The sequence below is a fragment of the Felis catus genome, chromosome D1, assembly GCF_018350175.1.
Source record: "Felis catus isolate Fca126 chromosome D1, F.catus_Fca126_mat1.0, whole genome shotgun sequence".
Lineage (NCBI taxonomy): Eukaryota > Metazoa > Chordata > Mammalia > Carnivora > Felidae > Felis > Felis catus.
The window spans coordinates 55,869,382-55,888,488 of record NC_058377.1 but is presented as its reverse complement, the minus strand read 5'-3'; the positions used below and the strand labels follow the sequence as shown (position 1 = coordinate 55,888,488).

General features: G+C 38.8%; 1 protein-coding gene across 13 annotated transcripts in view; it reads left to right on the top strand.

Moving 5' to 3' along the window:
* The first annotated feature begins 1,401 nt into the window (after positions 1 to 1,401).
* The window catches only part of EMSY (EMSY transcriptional repressor, BRCA2 interacting), an 88,383-nt gene continuing 70,677 nt past the window's right edge, over positions 1,402 to 19,107 (top strand). For 6 of the 13 annotated variants that reach the window (XM_019811782.3, XM_019811779.3, XM_006936909.5 and 3 more), the window contains exons 1-7: positions 1,402 to 1,526; positions 3,260 to 3,368; positions 9,085 to 9,184; positions 10,775 to 10,849; positions 12,211 to 12,252; positions 15,812 to 15,987; positions 17,581 to 17,733. In XM_019811782.3, the coding sequence (XP_019667341.1) occupies positions 3,299 to 3,368; positions 9,085 to 9,184; positions 10,775 to 10,849; positions 12,211 to 12,252; positions 15,812 to 15,987; positions 17,581 to 17,733 (616 nt within the window). In that variant the 5' untranslated portion in view covers positions 1,402 to 1,526; positions 3,260 to 3,298. The remainder of the gene's footprint in view (positions 1,527 to 3,259; positions 3,369 to 9,084; positions 9,185 to 10,774; positions 10,850 to 12,210; positions 12,253 to 15,811; positions 15,988 to 17,580; positions 17,734 to 19,107) is intronic. The other 7 variants (XM_006936908.5, XM_019811775.3, XM_003992713.6 and 4 more) reach the window with 5 other exon arrangements.

Here is a 19,107-nt window from a genome sequence, read left to right as displayed (position 1 = left end):
TTTCTTTTACCATCTTTCCAAAAGTTGAGTCATTGACCTGAAAACAGGTGGCACCTAAATTTACTGGGAAATAGATGGAAGAGAACGCATTACAAGATAAGGGAGGGAGAAGAGGGCCTGGAGGTCATCTGTCCCACTTCAAGACTTTCTGCAGGGGCAGGCTTGGGTTTCAACAATAACAATTTTCTGGGACCTTACAGAGTATTTTTAGCCAATGAGTAAACAGTAGTAAGAAACTTAAATGCTGTTATTTATTTTCTCTTCCTAATCTACTGCTCCATTCAAGGATATGACCAGTCTCACACGTTTGCACAAAGGTTCGCAATCCACACAATAACTCTTCCCTACGTTGTGTATCACAATATCCCCATAGGGTGGTATCAACCCCATTTTACAAGAAAACTTTGTCAATACCAGAAAGCATATTAAAAACCCCCTTTGACTTGGGCATTTTTACCAGATCCGAGATTTCCCAAAGTACACAATTTAGGAGGAAGGGCAATCCCAACACTTGATTGACTCTTCAACAATACCAAGCACTGGTTTCGGTTTTATGGCCGCGAGTAACTACACACTGGGCCCCCTTTCTCATACGTGTAATAGGGGCAACAATACCTTCGTCCCACAATTGTTCTGTGATTAAATAAGAACAAAGGCTGAAGGATGAACCTACCACGTCGTAGGGCCTCTAACAAATACCTTCTCCTTCTTGCCTTTGACAGCTAAAGCACGAGATACCACTATCATTCCCACTTCACACGTGGAGAGAGACCCGAAGTGAAGAACGCTCGGGTTCCACTTCTCCACTGGCAACTCGGCAACCGCCAGCCTGGGCTCTGGCAATCGCAACGTCCGCTATGTCGGTTCTCGTCGCGTGGATTCTCTCTCCTTGACTTGCGTCTGGCGGGGGCTGTGGAGGCCGCTGACAATTGCTCCCATGACTCTGAGGAATCCGATCCTAATCCTCAACAGCGCTTCAGGGACAAAGCTGCTTTCCTACCGTCCCTAACCTCGCCTAGAGTAAAGGTCGCGGCAAAGCCCCAGCTCCAGCTACCGACGCCATCTTGGCCTCTACGCGTGACGCCACACGTAGCAGAGAGCGCAGCCGATTGGTTGGGAGACGGCAGCTGGAGGAGAGGCGCGCGAAGCCGGAGAAGGAGGGTATGGAGGAGAAGCCAGGGAAACTACAATCCCGGCCTTCCTTGCGCCTGCGACAGCATACCGACAGCGAAAGAGGAGGGAGTTGGGTCGGGACCACAACTCCCAGCACCTCCCGCGATGTCTCTTCTTTCCTTTCAAAACGCGGAGGAAAAGAGGGACTGGGAGAATGGAAGCCTTCTGGAGCCTGTTCTCCGAAAGGCGGGAAAGGCGAACTACACCTCCCGACTGGCAGCGCGCGGCTGCGCCTGCGCCCTGATGCCTGTCGCCATCTTGCCCCTTCTGAGGCACCGCAAACAAACCCAATTCCTGGTGTTCCCTAGTCTTGGCGGAGGAGCCTTTTAGATGAGCCCCGAAAGGCCGGGCAGGTGGGTGACTCTCGGACAGGGTGCCGGGAAGAGCTGGCAGGTTAGCCGGGCTGGAGGAGCGCCGGGCCAAGCATTTGGTCCCCGGCTTGGGGCGCCCAGCCCCATCCTCCGTTGTCTCCTAACGGGATCGTGGGGCTCCCTGAGGTGGGCTGAGGGGGACTTTGGCAGGCCTGGTGCTGGGATCCTGGGGGTCCAGCTCTGGGCGCCTCCCGGTGAGTCTCGGTCGTCTGCCTGGCTGTCCGCGCGCCTAGTTTCTCTCCGTTGTCCTCTCCGCTGAGGAGGGAGCGAGGCGCTGATGCCGACCGTGGCCCCTGACACCGGCTACTGGTCCTGAAGGGCTTGGGTGGTGGGCTTGACATTGGGGTTGGCGCTGAGCGGCACCAGTGAGGAGGGTGGGCGGGCTGCTCTTGTTGTGGTGCTGTGAGAGAGTGCGTGTTTGGGGAGGGGGCGGGGCGGGCTTGCCTCCTTGACACTTGAGTGGGGGAAGGATTGCACGAGATCCCGGCTGCCGGAGCGGGCTCCCGCTACTGCTGCTTAGATTTCCAGTGCGCTGCGTCCCCGCGGTGGGGTGCGCTGGCGGGGACGCGTCGGGATGCCGTGACGTGGTGCTTGTTCGGGCGGTCGCCGGCCGCCTCCAAGATCCTGTCGGGAGGCGGGGACTGGCTTGTGGAGGGAGCGGATTCCTTTGGCTCTGCCCCTTCTTCCTCCTCCCCACCCCTTTTCTTTATGTCATCCTGCCGGCTGGGGCGCGCAGTCCAGTTCTCCTAGCTCTGGGTTGGTTCGTAGCTGAGAGGACTATGGGAAGTCGGAGCGGGGCGGGGGGGGGGGGGGGGGGGACGGTCAACTCCGGGCGCAGAGTTGGAGTTAGCAGCCCCAGTGCCTGCAACGGGATATAGCAGTTATTACGGTTCGGTGCCTGACTCCTCAGCTGGGGAGTGAGCTCGCTCATTCATTCATTCATTCACTCACTCACTCATTCATTCTACTCTCCTCTGTCTTCATTCACCTACTTAACCAATATTTACAGTGGATCTGCTGTGTGCTAAGCAGGTATTGTTCAAGCCCTCAGCGCTAAGTTGTCTTTTTATCCTCTGAACCAGGCAATTCCCAGTACAAAGTAAATTCCTGACATCTGAAATTTTGGTAAATGATTGTCTAAGGACTCCTGGGTGTAAATTCATCGTTCATTGTTCAGACTTGAGAAGACAGTTTTTGAAGTTCCATTAGCCCTTGTAACGAGCTGGCAGCTTTATGTGTTTTCTCTCTTGTAAGTCTTGAATGAGAAAGCCAACAGAAATCAAGTGACTTGCCCAAATCAAGTAGTAGCACCTATTTATTAAACAACATGCCAGCCACTGTGGTTAAGAACTTCACATACTGTCCTTTAATCCTCATGACGAATTGGATGATAATACCTTTGTTTTCCAGATGGGGAAAACTTTTGCTCAGATAGGCCCCTTCACCCAGGATCGCACAGCCAGTGAGTTCAAGGCTAGAACTAGAACCTAGAGGTGTCTGACCCTAAAGCCTGTGCTCTTTCCACTGTCTTATGCCGGAATAATAAGCTCCGGAATGGCTGTTTAGTTCTTCATTTGTCAAAAGTTGAAACTGTGGTGGTGAAATAGGATTGTTCTTACTGGTTTTACTTCTTAGGGTGTGGATCTCCAGGCAAGTGGCCTTTTGAATGTACTTGGTTAATTTGATTTTTGTGTTGTTTTGTTTTGTTTTGTTAGGGAAGACAAGCTCTTTGGGGCTACCAAAAAGAAGCAGCAATGCCTGTTGTGTGGCCAACCCTTTTGGATCTCAGCAGGGATGAATGCAAAAGGATTCTTCGAAAATTGGGTACGGTTTTCATTTTTGATGTTTTATGACTTTCTATGATACTTTTCTCTTTTTTTTTTTTTTTTGTCATGGCTGTTTGCCTGGATGTCCTATCTCATGCTGCGTTAGAAATTTTTTGGAGGTGTATTCCCCATCTTACTCGTTATTTCCCTAGTGCCTAGCATAGTGCTCTGTACTTAGTAGGTGCATGAACCATAATAATAAAAATAGTAGCTAAGAGTTCTTGAGGGGTACTGGGCTGTTGTGAGGTTTTTACTCTTTCAGCATCTCATTTAATCCTCACTCAAATGGAAAAGGTAGGTTTTTGGTTTTTTTTTTTTTTTTTTTGTCTGTTTCCATTTTACAGATGACAGAACTGAAGCTTAGAGCCCAAGGTGATGCTGGAGTCAGGATTGTAACCCAGGGAATATGATTCCAGTATCACTTTAGCATACTTTTAACCTTCATGAATGTATGTGTGAATTACATACTGTTTCTAAATTCTAAGTAAATGTTAGCTATGCTGACTTCTCTAAATTATATTTTACTGTCAGTAATAAGACATTCTTTGTATTTATAATTAATTATTTTGAGCTTTTTTTCCTTTAGAGCAGCCTTTCTCAACTAGCATTTTAGGGAGAGAATTAAGTACTAATGCTGAGCCTAATCCATTGTATGTAATGAACTAACTTATGCATTTAGAATTGTAATCGTTATGTACTGTTCTTGGGAAAATTGAGAAAAAGAGTTACTCGAATTATTTTCTGTATTCTGTGGTTCAGATGAGGATCCTTGGCTGAGAACTGCCGCCTTAGCCTGTAAGGTCCAAGAAGGACTTTGTTGTCTTCTTTACCACTGTCGATGCAGGCTAGCACATAGTAGATGTTCATCAAATGAAAAAATTATTTGAAAAAAGAACATTAAATGTTTTGGAAGTGGATATGAGTTATTTGGATATCTGTAATTTTGAAGGGTAAAGTGTGGGCTTTGATTTCAGAGACCTGGGGTCTTTGTCTTATCACTGATGACCCGCAAGATCAATTTATTTAATCTCCGTAAATCTGTTGACATTTTTGTAAAAGAAGCATAATAATATCTGCCTCATAGATTTGTTATGTGGATTCGTTGTATATAAAAGGGGCCTATCACAGTGCTTGACATCTGAGGGTATAGTGTTTTAGAGCAGTTGCTTTCAGACGTTAACGTAGTTGCAGGTGAATCTTCAAAGGAAATTTTTGTTGGGAATTCCTATATGTAAATCTGAATCATAGCTGCCCTGGCGCTGCCTGCTAGTAACATTTACCCTTTTTATTTTCCCTCAGAGCACTACGAGGATTTCTCTTATTTTAAACTACCTTTTTGCATTGTATTTTAGCATGTTTAGAGAGTTTTTTGAGGCAATCATTCTTTTATCATATTTTTCCTTTAACCTTACATCCAACTTTTAGTACTAATTTGAGGATGATTTTCTACACACTTACATGCAATTGCTATAATTTGCTAGCTACCATTTATAAAGTTGGGCTTGTATTAATTTCATAGCTAAAATAATTGCGGAGGAACAGATCCCAAGTATAGTAGACTGGCTTAGAGTTTTTGGGCTTTTGGGGCCTTGAGTCAAGAGATTATGTTTAAATATAAAAATGGTAACTTTTAAGTCTAAATTTATCTTTAACTTTAGCCAGAGCTGTGTGGGTACTGTTGCTAGAGAGCTGTTTCTGTACAAAAGAAAACAGCCTTCCTGCCGGGTAACGTCGTCTTCAATGACCCTTCACTTTGGGAGGTGAGCCTTGGTAGTGATTTGCAGAAAGACTTCCTCCCCACCCGTTGGCCTATTATCATAACAATGAAACCTTTGAATTGCCTTCAAATAGTAGCTCTAGGTCCAAAGTTTAGAGAAAGTACTGTATTTAGGAATTAACTTAAAATATTTTAAGAATTAGGTTTGTCCTTCCAAAAATAGTTATAAATCATATAACATAAGATGTTAAACATTGAGATTTTACTTAAATAAAAAGAAACTGGGATAGAGAATTTTTTTATGATACGTTAAACAGACCAGTAATAGATAAATGCTTCCTTCCCTCCTTCTAGCCTGCTTTTCCTCTGCCTTATTTTTTTTTAAAACCATTCCTGAGCTACAACTCCAACTTGGGGCTTTACGGACTATGTTGTTTATGACTGATTTGTTTAAATGGAATGGGTTGAGGACTTTATAAAAGTGGTTTGGCGAATCTTTTTGTTTTCTGTGGTGTTTGCGTATATTTATGTATCATTAGAGTTAGCACTACAGTAGAATGGCACCAAAAAGAATGCCAGAAATTCAACTAAGTTTGATATTTGTCAGGATCTGAGGATACCCATCAAAATGGAAATCAAATGTGAAGGAGGTTGGGAAGCCAGTGAAGGTTCTTTACAATGAGTGAATTTCTGGAGGAGGGAGGAAGTGCCTCGAATCGTGTACCTATGATAACTGTTGTCTGAGTCCCAGTTTTGTGTGAGGTTGCCACCTCATACTTTTGTCTATGATTTTTTAGTTAGACTTGGAATGACACTTGAAATGTCAAAAATCTTTGCCACATTTCTTTAGTTAATTTCACTCTTTTTGAAGTAGTATCTTGATCACCATAAACTGCATAGGCCAAAAGTGAACTTTTTCTTTGTCCTCATGCCACTTCCTCTCTCTGACCTCTCCATTTCTTTGTATGGTATTGCCCTTCTCCTAAATAGCTTGCAGACTGTAAAACTTCGTTCCTTTCCTTCTGCTGTCATTTCCACATTCAGTCAATTACAGAGTCCTATCAAATAAAAGCATTTTAGCTTGGAATTAGAGGCTTAGTCTGGCCCCAAACGACTTTTCCATTTTTATCTTTCTTTATTCCTGTATATGTATCTCTTGTTGGATTTTAATTACCTTGAAGGTAGGCACTTTGTTTTATTTATATAATCATTCTCCATGGTACCTTGTAATAGTAGTCATGTGCAATTAATAGTTTGGTTTGAATTAATGACTGTCCGAGTACAGACATGTTTTTACTTTCCCTAGAGTAAAACTCTGAAAATGGTCACTGACTGTTATTGGAAGTTTGATGTCTATATGAGATATTATTTGCTTTTACTCTTCCTGTTCCTTTTGCACATTTGCATTTTTTCTCCTCTGCTTGCTTAGAGCACACTTCTGATTAAAGCTTATGCTTCTAGATCAGATGATGTGTTTCCCTCTGTGCTTTTACCACTGTATTATAAACTGTATCATAATTGTCTGATGACTTGTTTCACTGTAGCTTTATTCTAAGGTTAACTCCTTGAAGGTAGAATTTAGCATACTATCTGATATCTATAATAGGACTCAGTACTGATTTGTTGAATAAAATATTCCATAAATGAGGCATAAGCTTTTAGTATAGTGATTTCTTAGTTGGTTATCCCCAGTGCCTTTCTGAACTCTACTTTGGGTCATGATAAAAGCTGAAATACACATTTCCTGTGACTAAGTATTTTCTTCACTTCTCCAGAATGGGAAAGCTTTTTCCTTCCAGAGAGACCCCATGAAACATTTACATAGTATTCAGCATAGATTGAATATACAGGGTGTTTACACATGGGATAATTCAGTTGGACCAGACATTTCTGTTTAATATAGTCAACTCACTCTACTATATAAAGGTCTTGTTTTGATTGTCAGAACTATGAATAACATGAACTGAACGAGGCTATTAGTTTATTATTGGTGTAGTACTTAGGATGCAGATATGCATGCCTTTATTATTTGGGTGTCCGGCATTAGGAAGTAGCAAATACTAACTAGTAGCAACTTGAATTGAGTAAGAAGATAAATGTAGTTTGGACACTTATTTCCCATCATTCAGTTTTGCTCAGGTATACTTGTCTCATAGTTTAAGACAACTATTTTATTATTATTTTTGATGCTATGGATGCTGGGGGTTTTTCTTTTATTTTGTGTGTGTGTGTGTTTACTTATTTTTGAGAGACAGAGAACAAGCGTGAGCAGGGGAGGGGTGAGGGTGGGGGACAAAGGATCTGAAGCAGGCTGTGCACTGACAGTAGAGAGAGCTCAATACAGGGCTTGAACTCACAAACTGCAAGATCATGACCTGAGCCAAAGTCGACACTTAACACACTTAACCGATTGAGCGAATTCTGAATTCTGTCACGTGGTTGTATTCAACTGGTAGCTTAGATGGTTGACTGGGCTCAGCTGAGATGGCTGGGCCTGTCTCTCCATGTGGCTTTTCATCCTGGGCTTCTTTGCATCTTGGTTATCTCAAGGTAGCAAGGCCCTGTGGGCAAATGCGTATTGAGCTTCTGTTTGCATCAGGTATGCTAATGTTCCACTGGCCAAGGCAAGGCACGTGCCAAGCCCAGAGTCAGTGTGGGAGAGGACTATACAAAGTAGTACAACTTCCATGGAGTATGCTGGGAGGCAGGCATGGCTTATTGGGAGCCAATGAGGAGTTTTTGGTTGTATATCTTATTTTGTCTTTTAAAAAAAATTTTTTTTAACATTTATTCATTTTTTGAGAGAGTTAGAGAGACAGAGACAGAGCATGAGCAAGGAAGGGACAGAGAGAGAGGGAGACATAGAATCTGAAGCAGGCTCCAGGCTCTGACCTGTCAGCACAGAGCCTGATGCGGGGCTCGAACCCACGAATTGTGAGATCATGACCTGAGCTGAAGTCAGATGCTTAACTGATTGAGCCACCCAGGCGCCCTTGTCTTTTTTTTTTTTTTTTTTTTTTTTTTTTTTAATTTGTATATTTTGAGACAGAGACTGAGGAAGAGTAGGGGAAGGGGCAGAGAGAGAAAATCCCAAGCAGGCACCATTCCCAGTTTAAGGCTTGATCTCACAACCTTGAGATCACAGCTTGAGGACCAGGAGATCATGACCTGAGATGATATCAAGAGTCTAACCAGTGTCAGAGATTGACAGTTTCATTTCATAATGGCTGTTGTTGTGGAAAAATAGTGAAACCAAACTGTCTGGCATTAGGGTTCAGTGTATTATATCCTTGTTGCCATAAGAGCAACTCATGTTTCCTAACTTGCCTTAGTCATTTTGATGGTAGATGCAGAGGATCTTAGATCTGGAAGATAACTTCAGAGTCTCTTCTAGATAAAGAAATTGAGGTTCAGAGATGAGAAGAGACTTGTCCAAGGTCACACAACTAGTGAGTGAGTGGTGGTGCTGGAGCCAGAATCTGGTCATTTGACTCTTGTTCTAGGAGTTTTTCTACTGGACAGTGCTCATGATATTCTCAACCCCAGGAGGGAGGTAGAATGTAGTTTGAATTTTAGGCAGGCCTAGGGAATTGTTTTAAGGATTGGTCAGTGTAGGTACCTGTCAGTAAAGCTAAAAATTTATCTTATCAGCCTTACATCACTTGGAGCCTATTCCTAATTGTTGGTAGCATCTGAGTTAAGTGTTCTTCAGTGATAATGTGCAAGATAGTATTTACCATTGGATTTTTCTACCTAAGCATCTTATATATGTGACTTCTGTGAGATAATAACAACAGCAAAAAAATATACAAACATTATAAAAGCCACATTTTAATCTACGTTCTTAGATAGGATTTTTGAGAGGAATTTTTAAAATTTTGCATATTGATTTTTTTTTATTGATTTCTAGGTTTTTTTGCCCTGAAGTTTCACTATATGTAGCCATAGTTTTAAAATATTGAAGGCCTATCTTGATAAAATAATTTTCTTCTTCTAGAATTGGAGGCATATGCTGGAGTTATCAGTGCACTTCGGGCACAGGGGGATCTCACCAAGGAAAAGAAAGATCTTCTTGGAGAACTCTCAAAAGTTCTTAGGTAAATTATCATAAAAATTTGTGAGACATGACTCTAGAAATTTCATTTTTAGGGGTTTTAGTACTTTTTACTCTCAAGTTGAAGACAGAGGTATTCAAGTTGTTGGTGCTTAGGTATCCCATCCCAGTTGTGGAGGCTTTGTTACAGAGAGTTATATAATTTATCATTTATTCTATAATCAGAAAGGGTTTAAGGCAGACAGTTTTAGGTTTGGGTCACCTGGGAAGGGGAGGTAGTTTTGACCTGGGTGAAGGAAAGAAGGGTTGGTAGCAACAAGATCTGAAGACCTAGAGTGGCCCAGTGGCATTTGTTGGGAGGGAAGAAGGAGACTTCTTAGTTGTTGTCTTAATTTAGAGAAATGGGTGGTTTTATATAGTCATAGCCCTAAGGATAGTTTATCCCCTAGCTTCCTGCTAGAATGGCACTTTAAATTTGTTAAAAAATTCTAGTGAATGGAATTCTTAGATGCCTTGTCTTGATCCATTCTGACATCTTGAGTTTTTTCAGAAAATACTCTGTTTTAATGGAAGTTACCTTTCTACATATAAAACCATTTTGTCCTATTCTTTTTTTAAATGAAAATAGGGAAGAGGCTTTTCCTATATTTAGTTGCCATTAATTTAGGGATTTAAATTTAATTTAAGTGAAATCCTTAATCTTACTGTCTTCATGTTTAACAATTTATATATTTTCTGTTTGTTGTTTATATTTCCTCGTAAATCTGCTTTCTAGCCCTTTAAATATTTTGACCCATGTTATGGATTTAGTTTAAGCAGCAAAGATTACAATTGAAGAGTGATACTCATTTTATTGAGTATTTATGAATGGAATGGGGCTAACTTTTTTTTCACTTGTTTAGTGTTAACCTTACATGTATTTAATCAGGGTCAATATAAGCACATTTTTACCGTAATGGTAACGTGAGGTAGAAGACATACAGGTGAAGTGTTGAGTAATAAGGGAGTAATGTCCTGGTGTCAAATTTCATAGCATATAGCCACCAGAAAAAGATAGCTTATCCTGCCACTTTTGTTTCTTTATTATATTCGCTGAACATAAAATTCACTGAATATATTCACTGAACATAGCATATAGCCACCGGAAAAAGATAGCTTATCTTGCCACTTTTGTTTCTTTATTATATTTACTAAACATAAAATTATAGACTCTTAAGCTTTAGAAAAAACTTCAGAAGACTTTCTTCCAAGTGCCAGAATCCTCTTAGTAACCACGATTAGGGGTCATTCAGTGGCTGTTTGCGTATTTAGATAACAGGAACCTCTGCTAATCTTGAACATGGTCTGACATTTCTGAGTTTTGGAAGTAATGACTTGATATCAAGCTGATTTGTCTTCCTATGATTCCTAATTTGCAACTAATCCTGCAGTTACACCGAATCATTATGAACCCTTCCTTGTGATTTTAATTAAAGCATCTGAAGGTGTATATTAGGCCCCTGTCTATATCTTTTCACAAATCAATCTTGTCCCCCCTCTTCCCCAAGCAGAATGTTGACTTAGAACATTAATAAAAGTATAGAAAAGAGCTGCCTGCTTGGCAGAGTTCTATAATGGCTATTTTTTTTCATAGCATCTCAACAGAGCGCCACCGTGCTGAAGTTCGGAGAGCAGTAAACGATGAACGGTTAACAACAATTGCACATAAGTAAGCCATTAGTCATACAACCCCTGATTTTTTATTACGTAGTATAACATAGTTTTGAAACAGTCTTCCGATTGTATAGCAGATTCCTGAGTCTTTTATCTTAATAGTAATTATTTCTGTACTCAGGGATCCTGACCATAGAGGTGTTACCTGTTTATTCACTTGGTTATGTTTTTGCATTTGGTCAGGCAAGCTTTAAGTACTGAGGTCAAATCCCACTACAGTGTAATCTCTGCATAACTAAAGGCCACCACAGTTCAGCAGATGATTCACTTAACTTGAAGCAAAGTTCAATAATAAAGTAGTATGCTCCCCTAATTCAGCAGCCCCTTAGAGGTTCTTTGTAATGGTATTTGGTATGTATATTGCTTTGTAAATAGGCATTATAAATTTTTTTGTAACTGACTAATATTTCATGTATTTTGAGATTCAGAAAAAAGATTGTAAAAATTTATGTTCTGCATTTTTTAAGAATTATGAATGTATCTTACTTAGTTTACGTTAAAAAGCCAACAAAATAAAGTTATAAACAATTCTTATCAAAATCGTTTTCAGATCGTTATAACTATTTGATAGATGGGGTGGAGGGTGGTAGAGGACAAAGGGCAGGGATCAAACATTAGGAGAGTGCCTATGGAGACAGTGCCTCCTACAGAATAGAGAGGAGCAGAAATTATCCTTTAAATGTTTATGCAGGATGACAGGAACATTTCATAAAATAAGATACATTAGAGTATAACTCATTTGTTTTTTATTTTTATGTCTTAATGTGAAATAAAACTAAAGGAAAAAATTCAGTGCATTTCCATAATGTGATAAATGGTATGTTTAAACCAATTGGCAGTATTTGAATTGGCCCTGTAGATCCATTAGCTTCCTGTTGTGCTTTACTGTTCCTCATTTTATTTAACTTATAAAATGGGGTGCTACCTTTTTAACTGTGTAGTTTGAAGGATTAGGTATTTGAATTTTGAGATTTTTCAGTGGTAGGTATGTATGCACTGTAGAAGTTTGGAATTTTTCCACTGTAGACGTTAAGTATTTAGTTGTCAGGCCAACATGGTTGAAACATTCAAATATTAATGTGTTCCTTCTTTAATTTGCTCTAAACTTTTGAATTGGGATGCTCTCAAAATAATAACTGAGCCTAGATTCTAGTTTGAGAAGGTAATAGGATGCTTACGTGCTAGATAATAAAGTAGTAAACAATCGCTTACATTCAGAGGCACTTAGAGGCAAAGCTAGTACTTTAAAAGCATTGGAACAGTATTGTGGGACAATTAGTTGTAAGTTGATGCATCAGTTTCATACTTAAAGGATAACATTTATTTAGTCTCCTTTTCCTTTTTTCCCCTTTAAAGAATGAATTTATCCTTATATTTGGGTGAAAGACCAAGTTACAGGTATGCAAATAGGTTATTATTATTTCAGGCTTTTTCTTGTATTTATTTCAAAATTGAAGCTCTCAATTATTCACGGGCACATGTTCCCATTTACGAATTAACCGTGCCCTCTGCTTTCCCTTCTCTTCCCTTCCTCCCCCTCCTAATACTGCCCACCTTTTAGCCATTTTGCTGCTTGGGAGTACCTCTAGCCAGAGGGTGGGAAGGGAGAGGAGGTGAAAATTGTAATTAGTCATTTTACTACTTGTTAGTTATCCTGAAAATGGTTTGGTGGAGGAATTTACAAGTATGCCAAAGTATTTTTGGATAATATGTGGATTTCTTTAATCTGTTTGACCTCTCCCTTTCCCTCCTCTCTCTGTTAGCATGGATAATTGAGAGTTGGCTTTTATCTGCCTGTTTCCTTTTTTTTCTCTCCTTTCTGATTTCTTTAATACATGAATTTAATTTTCTGAAGAGTTTCCTTCAGCGTATAATTTTAAGCTTCTTAGGTCTTTCCATACTCCTGTTTTAATATTTTATGCCATGGTTTTAGTTTGACTAGGTGTCGTATTTTACTTGTTGAGCCCAAGGGTCGGGGAGTGTGGCTTGGTGAGGAAGGCATAGATTCCTTATTCTCGACATCTCCTCTGCCCTCTTTCCCTCAGAAGTAGCACCAGAACCTAGATCCAAAGATTATTTATAGGAAGTCTTCATACCCTGAGCCTGAAAAAAGCAACTGGAGCCCAAGAGGGATGCATCTGAACTGACTGCATTCCCTTTCTCCTCTCCCGTCCCTCCCCCACTCCAAACAGCAGCTTAGGCCAGAAGGAATGTGGTTGAAAGGTGAAGAGAAAGCCGAGAAGACTGAGCACAAAGGAAGTGGAAACAAAAGGAGCAGGGTGTCTGGGATCAAAGAAAAGCCTTGCTTATGGCTCCAAGTATAACACGCGTTTATTATTTGGCACCATATCATTTATTAAGTTTGGTACTCTAATCCAGTTTTGAAACATGTCAGAATGTTATAATAGCAAAGCCTGGAGTGTCAAGGGGCTCCAAAATTTTTAATTGCACCATTCTTGCCAGCATTGTCTCTAGTGTTGGAAAAAAGTGGCTGTCTGGAATTACTGTTCTCTTAAACTCCTTCCCCATAAGCCAAAAACATTCATAGGATACTTTGTGAATTTCTATATGAGAGTAAGGAGTTTTTGTTGGTGCCCTACACACGACAGGATGTGAAGGCCAAGATAGTTTCATTAGTATCATGTTAGATTTCTCAGGAAAGGAGCTAGAGCAAGGTTTCTACCTCCCTTGCCATACTTAATATAAATAGAGAAGTGATCCTTACGTTGAAACTTAGGAATTCCAGGGAAGTCCTGGAGTGAGAGTTTTACAAAAATCTGTAAAATTCAGTTTAAATGATTTGTGCAACTAATGCATATTCACACCCTCATTACTAAGTAAATAGGAATTTTTAATCTAATTCTAACATAATTTTTCACTCACTTAAAAAAAAGTTTGAGCATGATGGCATGAGTAGAAATTTGGAAGATTTCTAGATTTTTAAAAAAATTGCAGTTGTATCTTTTGCACTGCAAAATCTGTCTTTTCGATAGCAAATATTCGTGTGTTTCAAATTATTAATCTTCCAAATTTCTGCCACCATTTAAACAATGCACCAGGTAAGTGTAGACATTATTTGTGTGTAAACTCACCAAGCAAATTTACTGGTGATATTCTAATAAAATGATACCAAAAGAGGAGTAAGCCAAGAAAATGCTAAATAGTTCTTAGAATTTTTCCTTTGACAGTCAGTGTCGCCCATTTCGGTTTCTCTTATTTATACCATTCTCTGTTTCAGAACTACTGTCAAATTGGAGATTATGCAAACAATAAATTGCATTATATAACAAATTTGTGGAGTTAATTGGGATCTTAGGAATTCCTCTTTCCCTTGTTTTATTAGGTAGGATTATGTTAAACAACTTGCAGATTTCTTGTAGTAGTAACCCAACTAGATTCATCAACTACAGAGATTCCTTTCTGAACTGAATGTAAATCTTTCTCAAGTTGTAATTTATTTGTTCCATTTGGTGAAGGTTGGTAGTAATTAGACAACAGTGCTCGATTAGTATAAGTCAAAGCAAATGTTAGGCATAAAACCCTTTTGAAAAATTGTGTGCCTTCTACTTGTTGTATGGCAAGTAATGTCAGTAGTGTGATGTATGCTTGTTGAAGGAAACGTTTAGTGGCTGTGTGACCTTAGGGAAGTTATTTAACCTCTCAGTGACTCAATTTCCCCATCCACAAAATGGAGATAATAATTGCCAGTTTATTGAGAGAATTATATGAGTTAATGCATAGAAAATGTTTAAAGCAATGCCTGACATAGAGTAAGTGCTTAGTTGATGTTAACTACCACCACTACCACCACCATCATCACCATCATCATCATCATCATCATCATCATCCCATTATGGGCTTTTGTGTATGCTGTCTAAATATGAAGAATCAGTGGACATTCAGACTCTTAAGCCCTAGATTGGGTTATAGAATCTTTGGTTTGGAAAAGGTGCAGAAATATTTCTGACTTAGTAAAGAGATTGATTAATTGATTCTGGGTGAATTTTAAACCTTGACACTAATCACTAGGAGAAGTGACACAACTACTTTTTGTGGAGTCAAATCAAGAGAAGTGACACAACTGTCCTTTCGTATTTCAACCATATTTAAATTGGATTCCTGGGATAAAATTTGCTCAAGAAGTTTAGAGTGGAGAAACAGAATAGTGTCTGCTTAGGGGTATAGTTCAATGGCCTCAAATACTTCTTAGAGTGAAGAGTGGTATAAGTAAAATTAAAATAGTGACAGGTTTCTTCCAGTAACCTCAGATCTAGTCTGTTTTTTAACAGGAAGCATACTAATATAACACATTGTCAGTGATACATGCAGTGATATATATATATAGATATAGATATATAGATATATAGATATATATACATATATCTATATAGATATGTATATATGCACATAGTCCTTTTCTATCCCTCCATACTTGGTCTCCCTCGTTTACTGCCTCAGTTTCCCTTGTTTGAAAGCCTTAGAACCTCTGGCCATGCAGGCAGTTAGATAATTTTGCAAAGGTTCAGTGAATTCTATCCTTAATTGTTAAGGAAAATCTGATTTTAAAAATAAATTAGTACGTTTTACCTTTTTAGTTGAATTACAAAATTAAGTTCTAAAAGTTAGTAGATACACTAGTTTTCGTTAGCAATACCAGATTTAAACTAATGAAAATGATGTCAGTATTTAGAAGGCATAGGAAAATTTTTCATAGTTTCATTTGTGTTCATTCTAAGATTCAGATAATAGAATAAAATGTGTAAAAACTTAAGTGTATGTGAAATCCCTTGAATTCTGATAATTATCCATAATTTTGATTTTGCTTGCTTAAAGTTAAGCCTCTCCTATTCACTCAGGATACTTTTGATAATTTCAAAACTTATATTTGTTTGAGAAAATAGTTGATTCATTTTTAGTGATTGAGAACCCTTGTAGCAGCGTTTTCTTTTTTGTTTAGTATGTCTGGACCTAATAGCTCTTCAGAATGGTCCATTGAAGGTCGTCGATTGGTCCCACTGATGCCCCGGTTGGTTCCCCAAACCGCCTTCACTGTAACAGCTAATGCTGTTGCCAATGCAGCTATCCAGCACAATGCATCTCTTCCAGTGCCTGCAGAAACAGGAAGCAAGGAAGGTGAGTAGAAAACTATTTCTGTGTGTAAAGACTTTTCTCAGATTCTTCAAGAACAGTTGTCTTGATTTTCATCTGTTTTTAATCCCACTGTATGAAGCTTGAAAAACATAGTGAGCAACTCTTATTCTGAAACTAGAAACTGCCAAGTTTTTAGTCTCAGCCAAAAAAAAATCTCTTGTTTGTTCAAAATGTGAATTATATTAATAACAAAATTGCAAAAAGCCTTCTTGGAATGAATTCTTGATATCAGTGTGTCTTGTTAGAAGTGGATAAAAGAGCTTGATGGGTGACATGGAAAATAAATGATAGAAGTCATTTACCTGCTGGAGAAAGATGCCTAACTGATTACTTCGAAAATAAAACTCTGTTTTCTATCTTCGGGAATCAATGCTATATGGTGCTTCTCAGTTCTAGTCAAGGGTTCTAAATCCTTTAGGGATTGCCTGGCAGATGGAGAAGGCTTTCTCATTGTTACTTAATCTAGTAATTGGCACATGCTGTAAAAATTCTTGAATTCTCTTGAAGTCACCAAGAGTAATATTAAATTCAAGAGTGCATATTGATTCTAGTAGCTTAGTTGTGTGTTGCTTGAAAATAACCCTGAATATGCAGTTGTCAGATTACTTTGGGGAATTGTCTTTTCTTGACTGGCAGTGGGTTTTGGAGTGGATAAGACACTCTTCATGCATGCCAGGCTCTGTTTTAGGCTGAAGGAAGCTGTATTTAGAGAGAGACAGGTATTAATATGCAACCTGGGCCTGTGTTGAGTTTGTTTCCTTTGTTGTAGGAGAGGTATCTTTCTTTTCTTCGCACTTTTACTTTTTCTATCCACCTACTTTGTGGTAGAGTGAAAAGAATATAGGATTTCCGGTAGTCAAATCTGTGTTGGAGTCCTAGTTAGCCATTTCCTAGTTGTGGGATGTCTAGCAACTCTGTGAACCTTAAGGTTTCTCATCTTTAAAATGAGCATGTGTTGTGAGAATTAGTGATAATATATGGAAAGGATTTAGCATAGTGCATGGAACTCAGTAAATGGTGCCTATGAACTATTCTTGCTTGTTGTTGTTATTCAAGAAATTGACATATGATGTCATTATTGGGTTAGTGTTGCACTGCTTCAATGGCAAGGGACTAGTAAGTTGTTTTACAATAAAGTAATCTTGCCGTGGTTCCCCCCAGTAGCCAAGTTGGAAATTGCTATGGTTAGGGAAAAATTATCCATCACTCCATCATTGGTGCTGCTATCACTATTAAAAGGGAATACAAGTATTTGCCTTTTGTCTAACTCCTTCCATGAATAAAAAATTATTTTTATTTTTCTCAGTATAGTTTTAAACTTGATTTCTTTGTAACTGTGCTCTTCTCCATTGGCAATGTCACCTGTAGACAGCTATTAAATACTTGAGGAAAACCCAGTGAAATGATGATTTTCAGGAAAGGTTATTATACCTTTTAATTTAATGGACCTAATGGCCTCTAACTTCTGATCACATGAAAATGTTAAAATTGGCCTGCAGTAAAAAAATAATTTTTCTGTATATGCGTGGACAGTTTTGGTGAAAGTTAACAGCAAACTTTTTTATCGTTCTTCAGTAGTGGTTTGCTATTCCTACACAAGTACCACGTCAACCCCAACCTCTACCCCTGTTCCAAGTGGCAGCATAGCAACGGTTAAGTCTCCAAGACCTGCCAGTCCTGCCTCCAATGTAGTTGTCTTGCCAAGTGGAAGTACTGTTTATGTCAAAAGTAAGTGATATTCTCAGTGTTATCAGGGCCATCTTGGCTAAATGCTGCAACATAGGCTCTGATTAGATCTTCCTTCCTGGATTAAATCATCGGTCCACTGGCTATTTAGCAGTGGTTAGTTTTTGAAGGTTCTAAAGAATTCCTTTCTTTACACGTGACTAGTATTTATTGCTTTTTAATCAGTTCTGGGGGTTGAGAAATTACTTCTTTTTTTGTTCTCTGTGGGAAATCTGCCTTGAACTGTCTTTCAAGAATTCACTTGTTTTTGATTGTCATGGAATAGAAATGGGAATGGAAACTGACAAAATGTACTTAGGTGACTTATTCAGTGTTTACTCCTATAATTGTAATCTTTGTAATGTTGTTTTAAAAATTGTTTATATAACATATCATCCAACTGTTAGATTCAGTGATACATTCTAGAGAGCCCATCTTTTATATTTCTAGTTAACTATAAGTTTTTGAAGTTTATTTGCAGTTTTTAACCTTTCGGTTCTATTCTGTGGAGCAGTTTAATGACCAGGTCATTTTTTGGTTTTAATGCCTGTTATTCCAATATTATTTTTGTTTTTGTTTTATCAACTGGAGATTATTAATATTTGATTTTCATTTTTCTCAACATAGTTATAAACTTGATTTCTTTGTAACTTTTAGATGTAGAGTTTGCTGTTTTAGGACTGATTTTAGGTCATTGTCAACCTTGTTTAAATTAAAGTCTAAAAATTGAAGGTGTGAGTTCTATTTTATTACCAATTCCATGAGTCATGCTGTACACTTTTTTTTTTTTTTTATGTCTGCTCTCTAGAGATTTCCTATGTATGTTGCAAGGTTTTACATTTCTCACTTAATTTTTTTTTAAAAGTCTACAAAAACAGTTGAGGCTTTAGTTCATTAAAGAAAAAGCCAAAATCTGAAACTATTAAGGTTATCTCACTTAATTTGTTTAAAAAGTCTACAAAAACAGTTGAGACTTTAGTTCATAAAGAAAAAGCTAAAAATCTGAAACTATTAAGGTTATATCTGATTTCTGCAGATTTAGCCAAGGTGATTGTAAGAGATCTATTTTTTTTAATTATTCTTTTTTTTAAGTTTATTTATTTTTGATAATCTCTACACCCAACGTGGGGCTCGAACTCATGACCCTGAGATCAAGAGTCACATGCTCTTCTGACTGAGCCAGCCAGGTGACCCAAGAGCTGTTTTTTGATCATTTTTTAAAACATGGAAAGTGGGGGGCTCCTGGCTGGCTCAGTTGGGTAAGCCTCCGACTTCAGCTCAGGTCATGATCTTATAGATCTCTGCCCCTCTGCCCGTCCACCACTCATGTGTTCACGTGCTCTCTCTCTCTCTTAAAAATAAATAATTAAACATTAA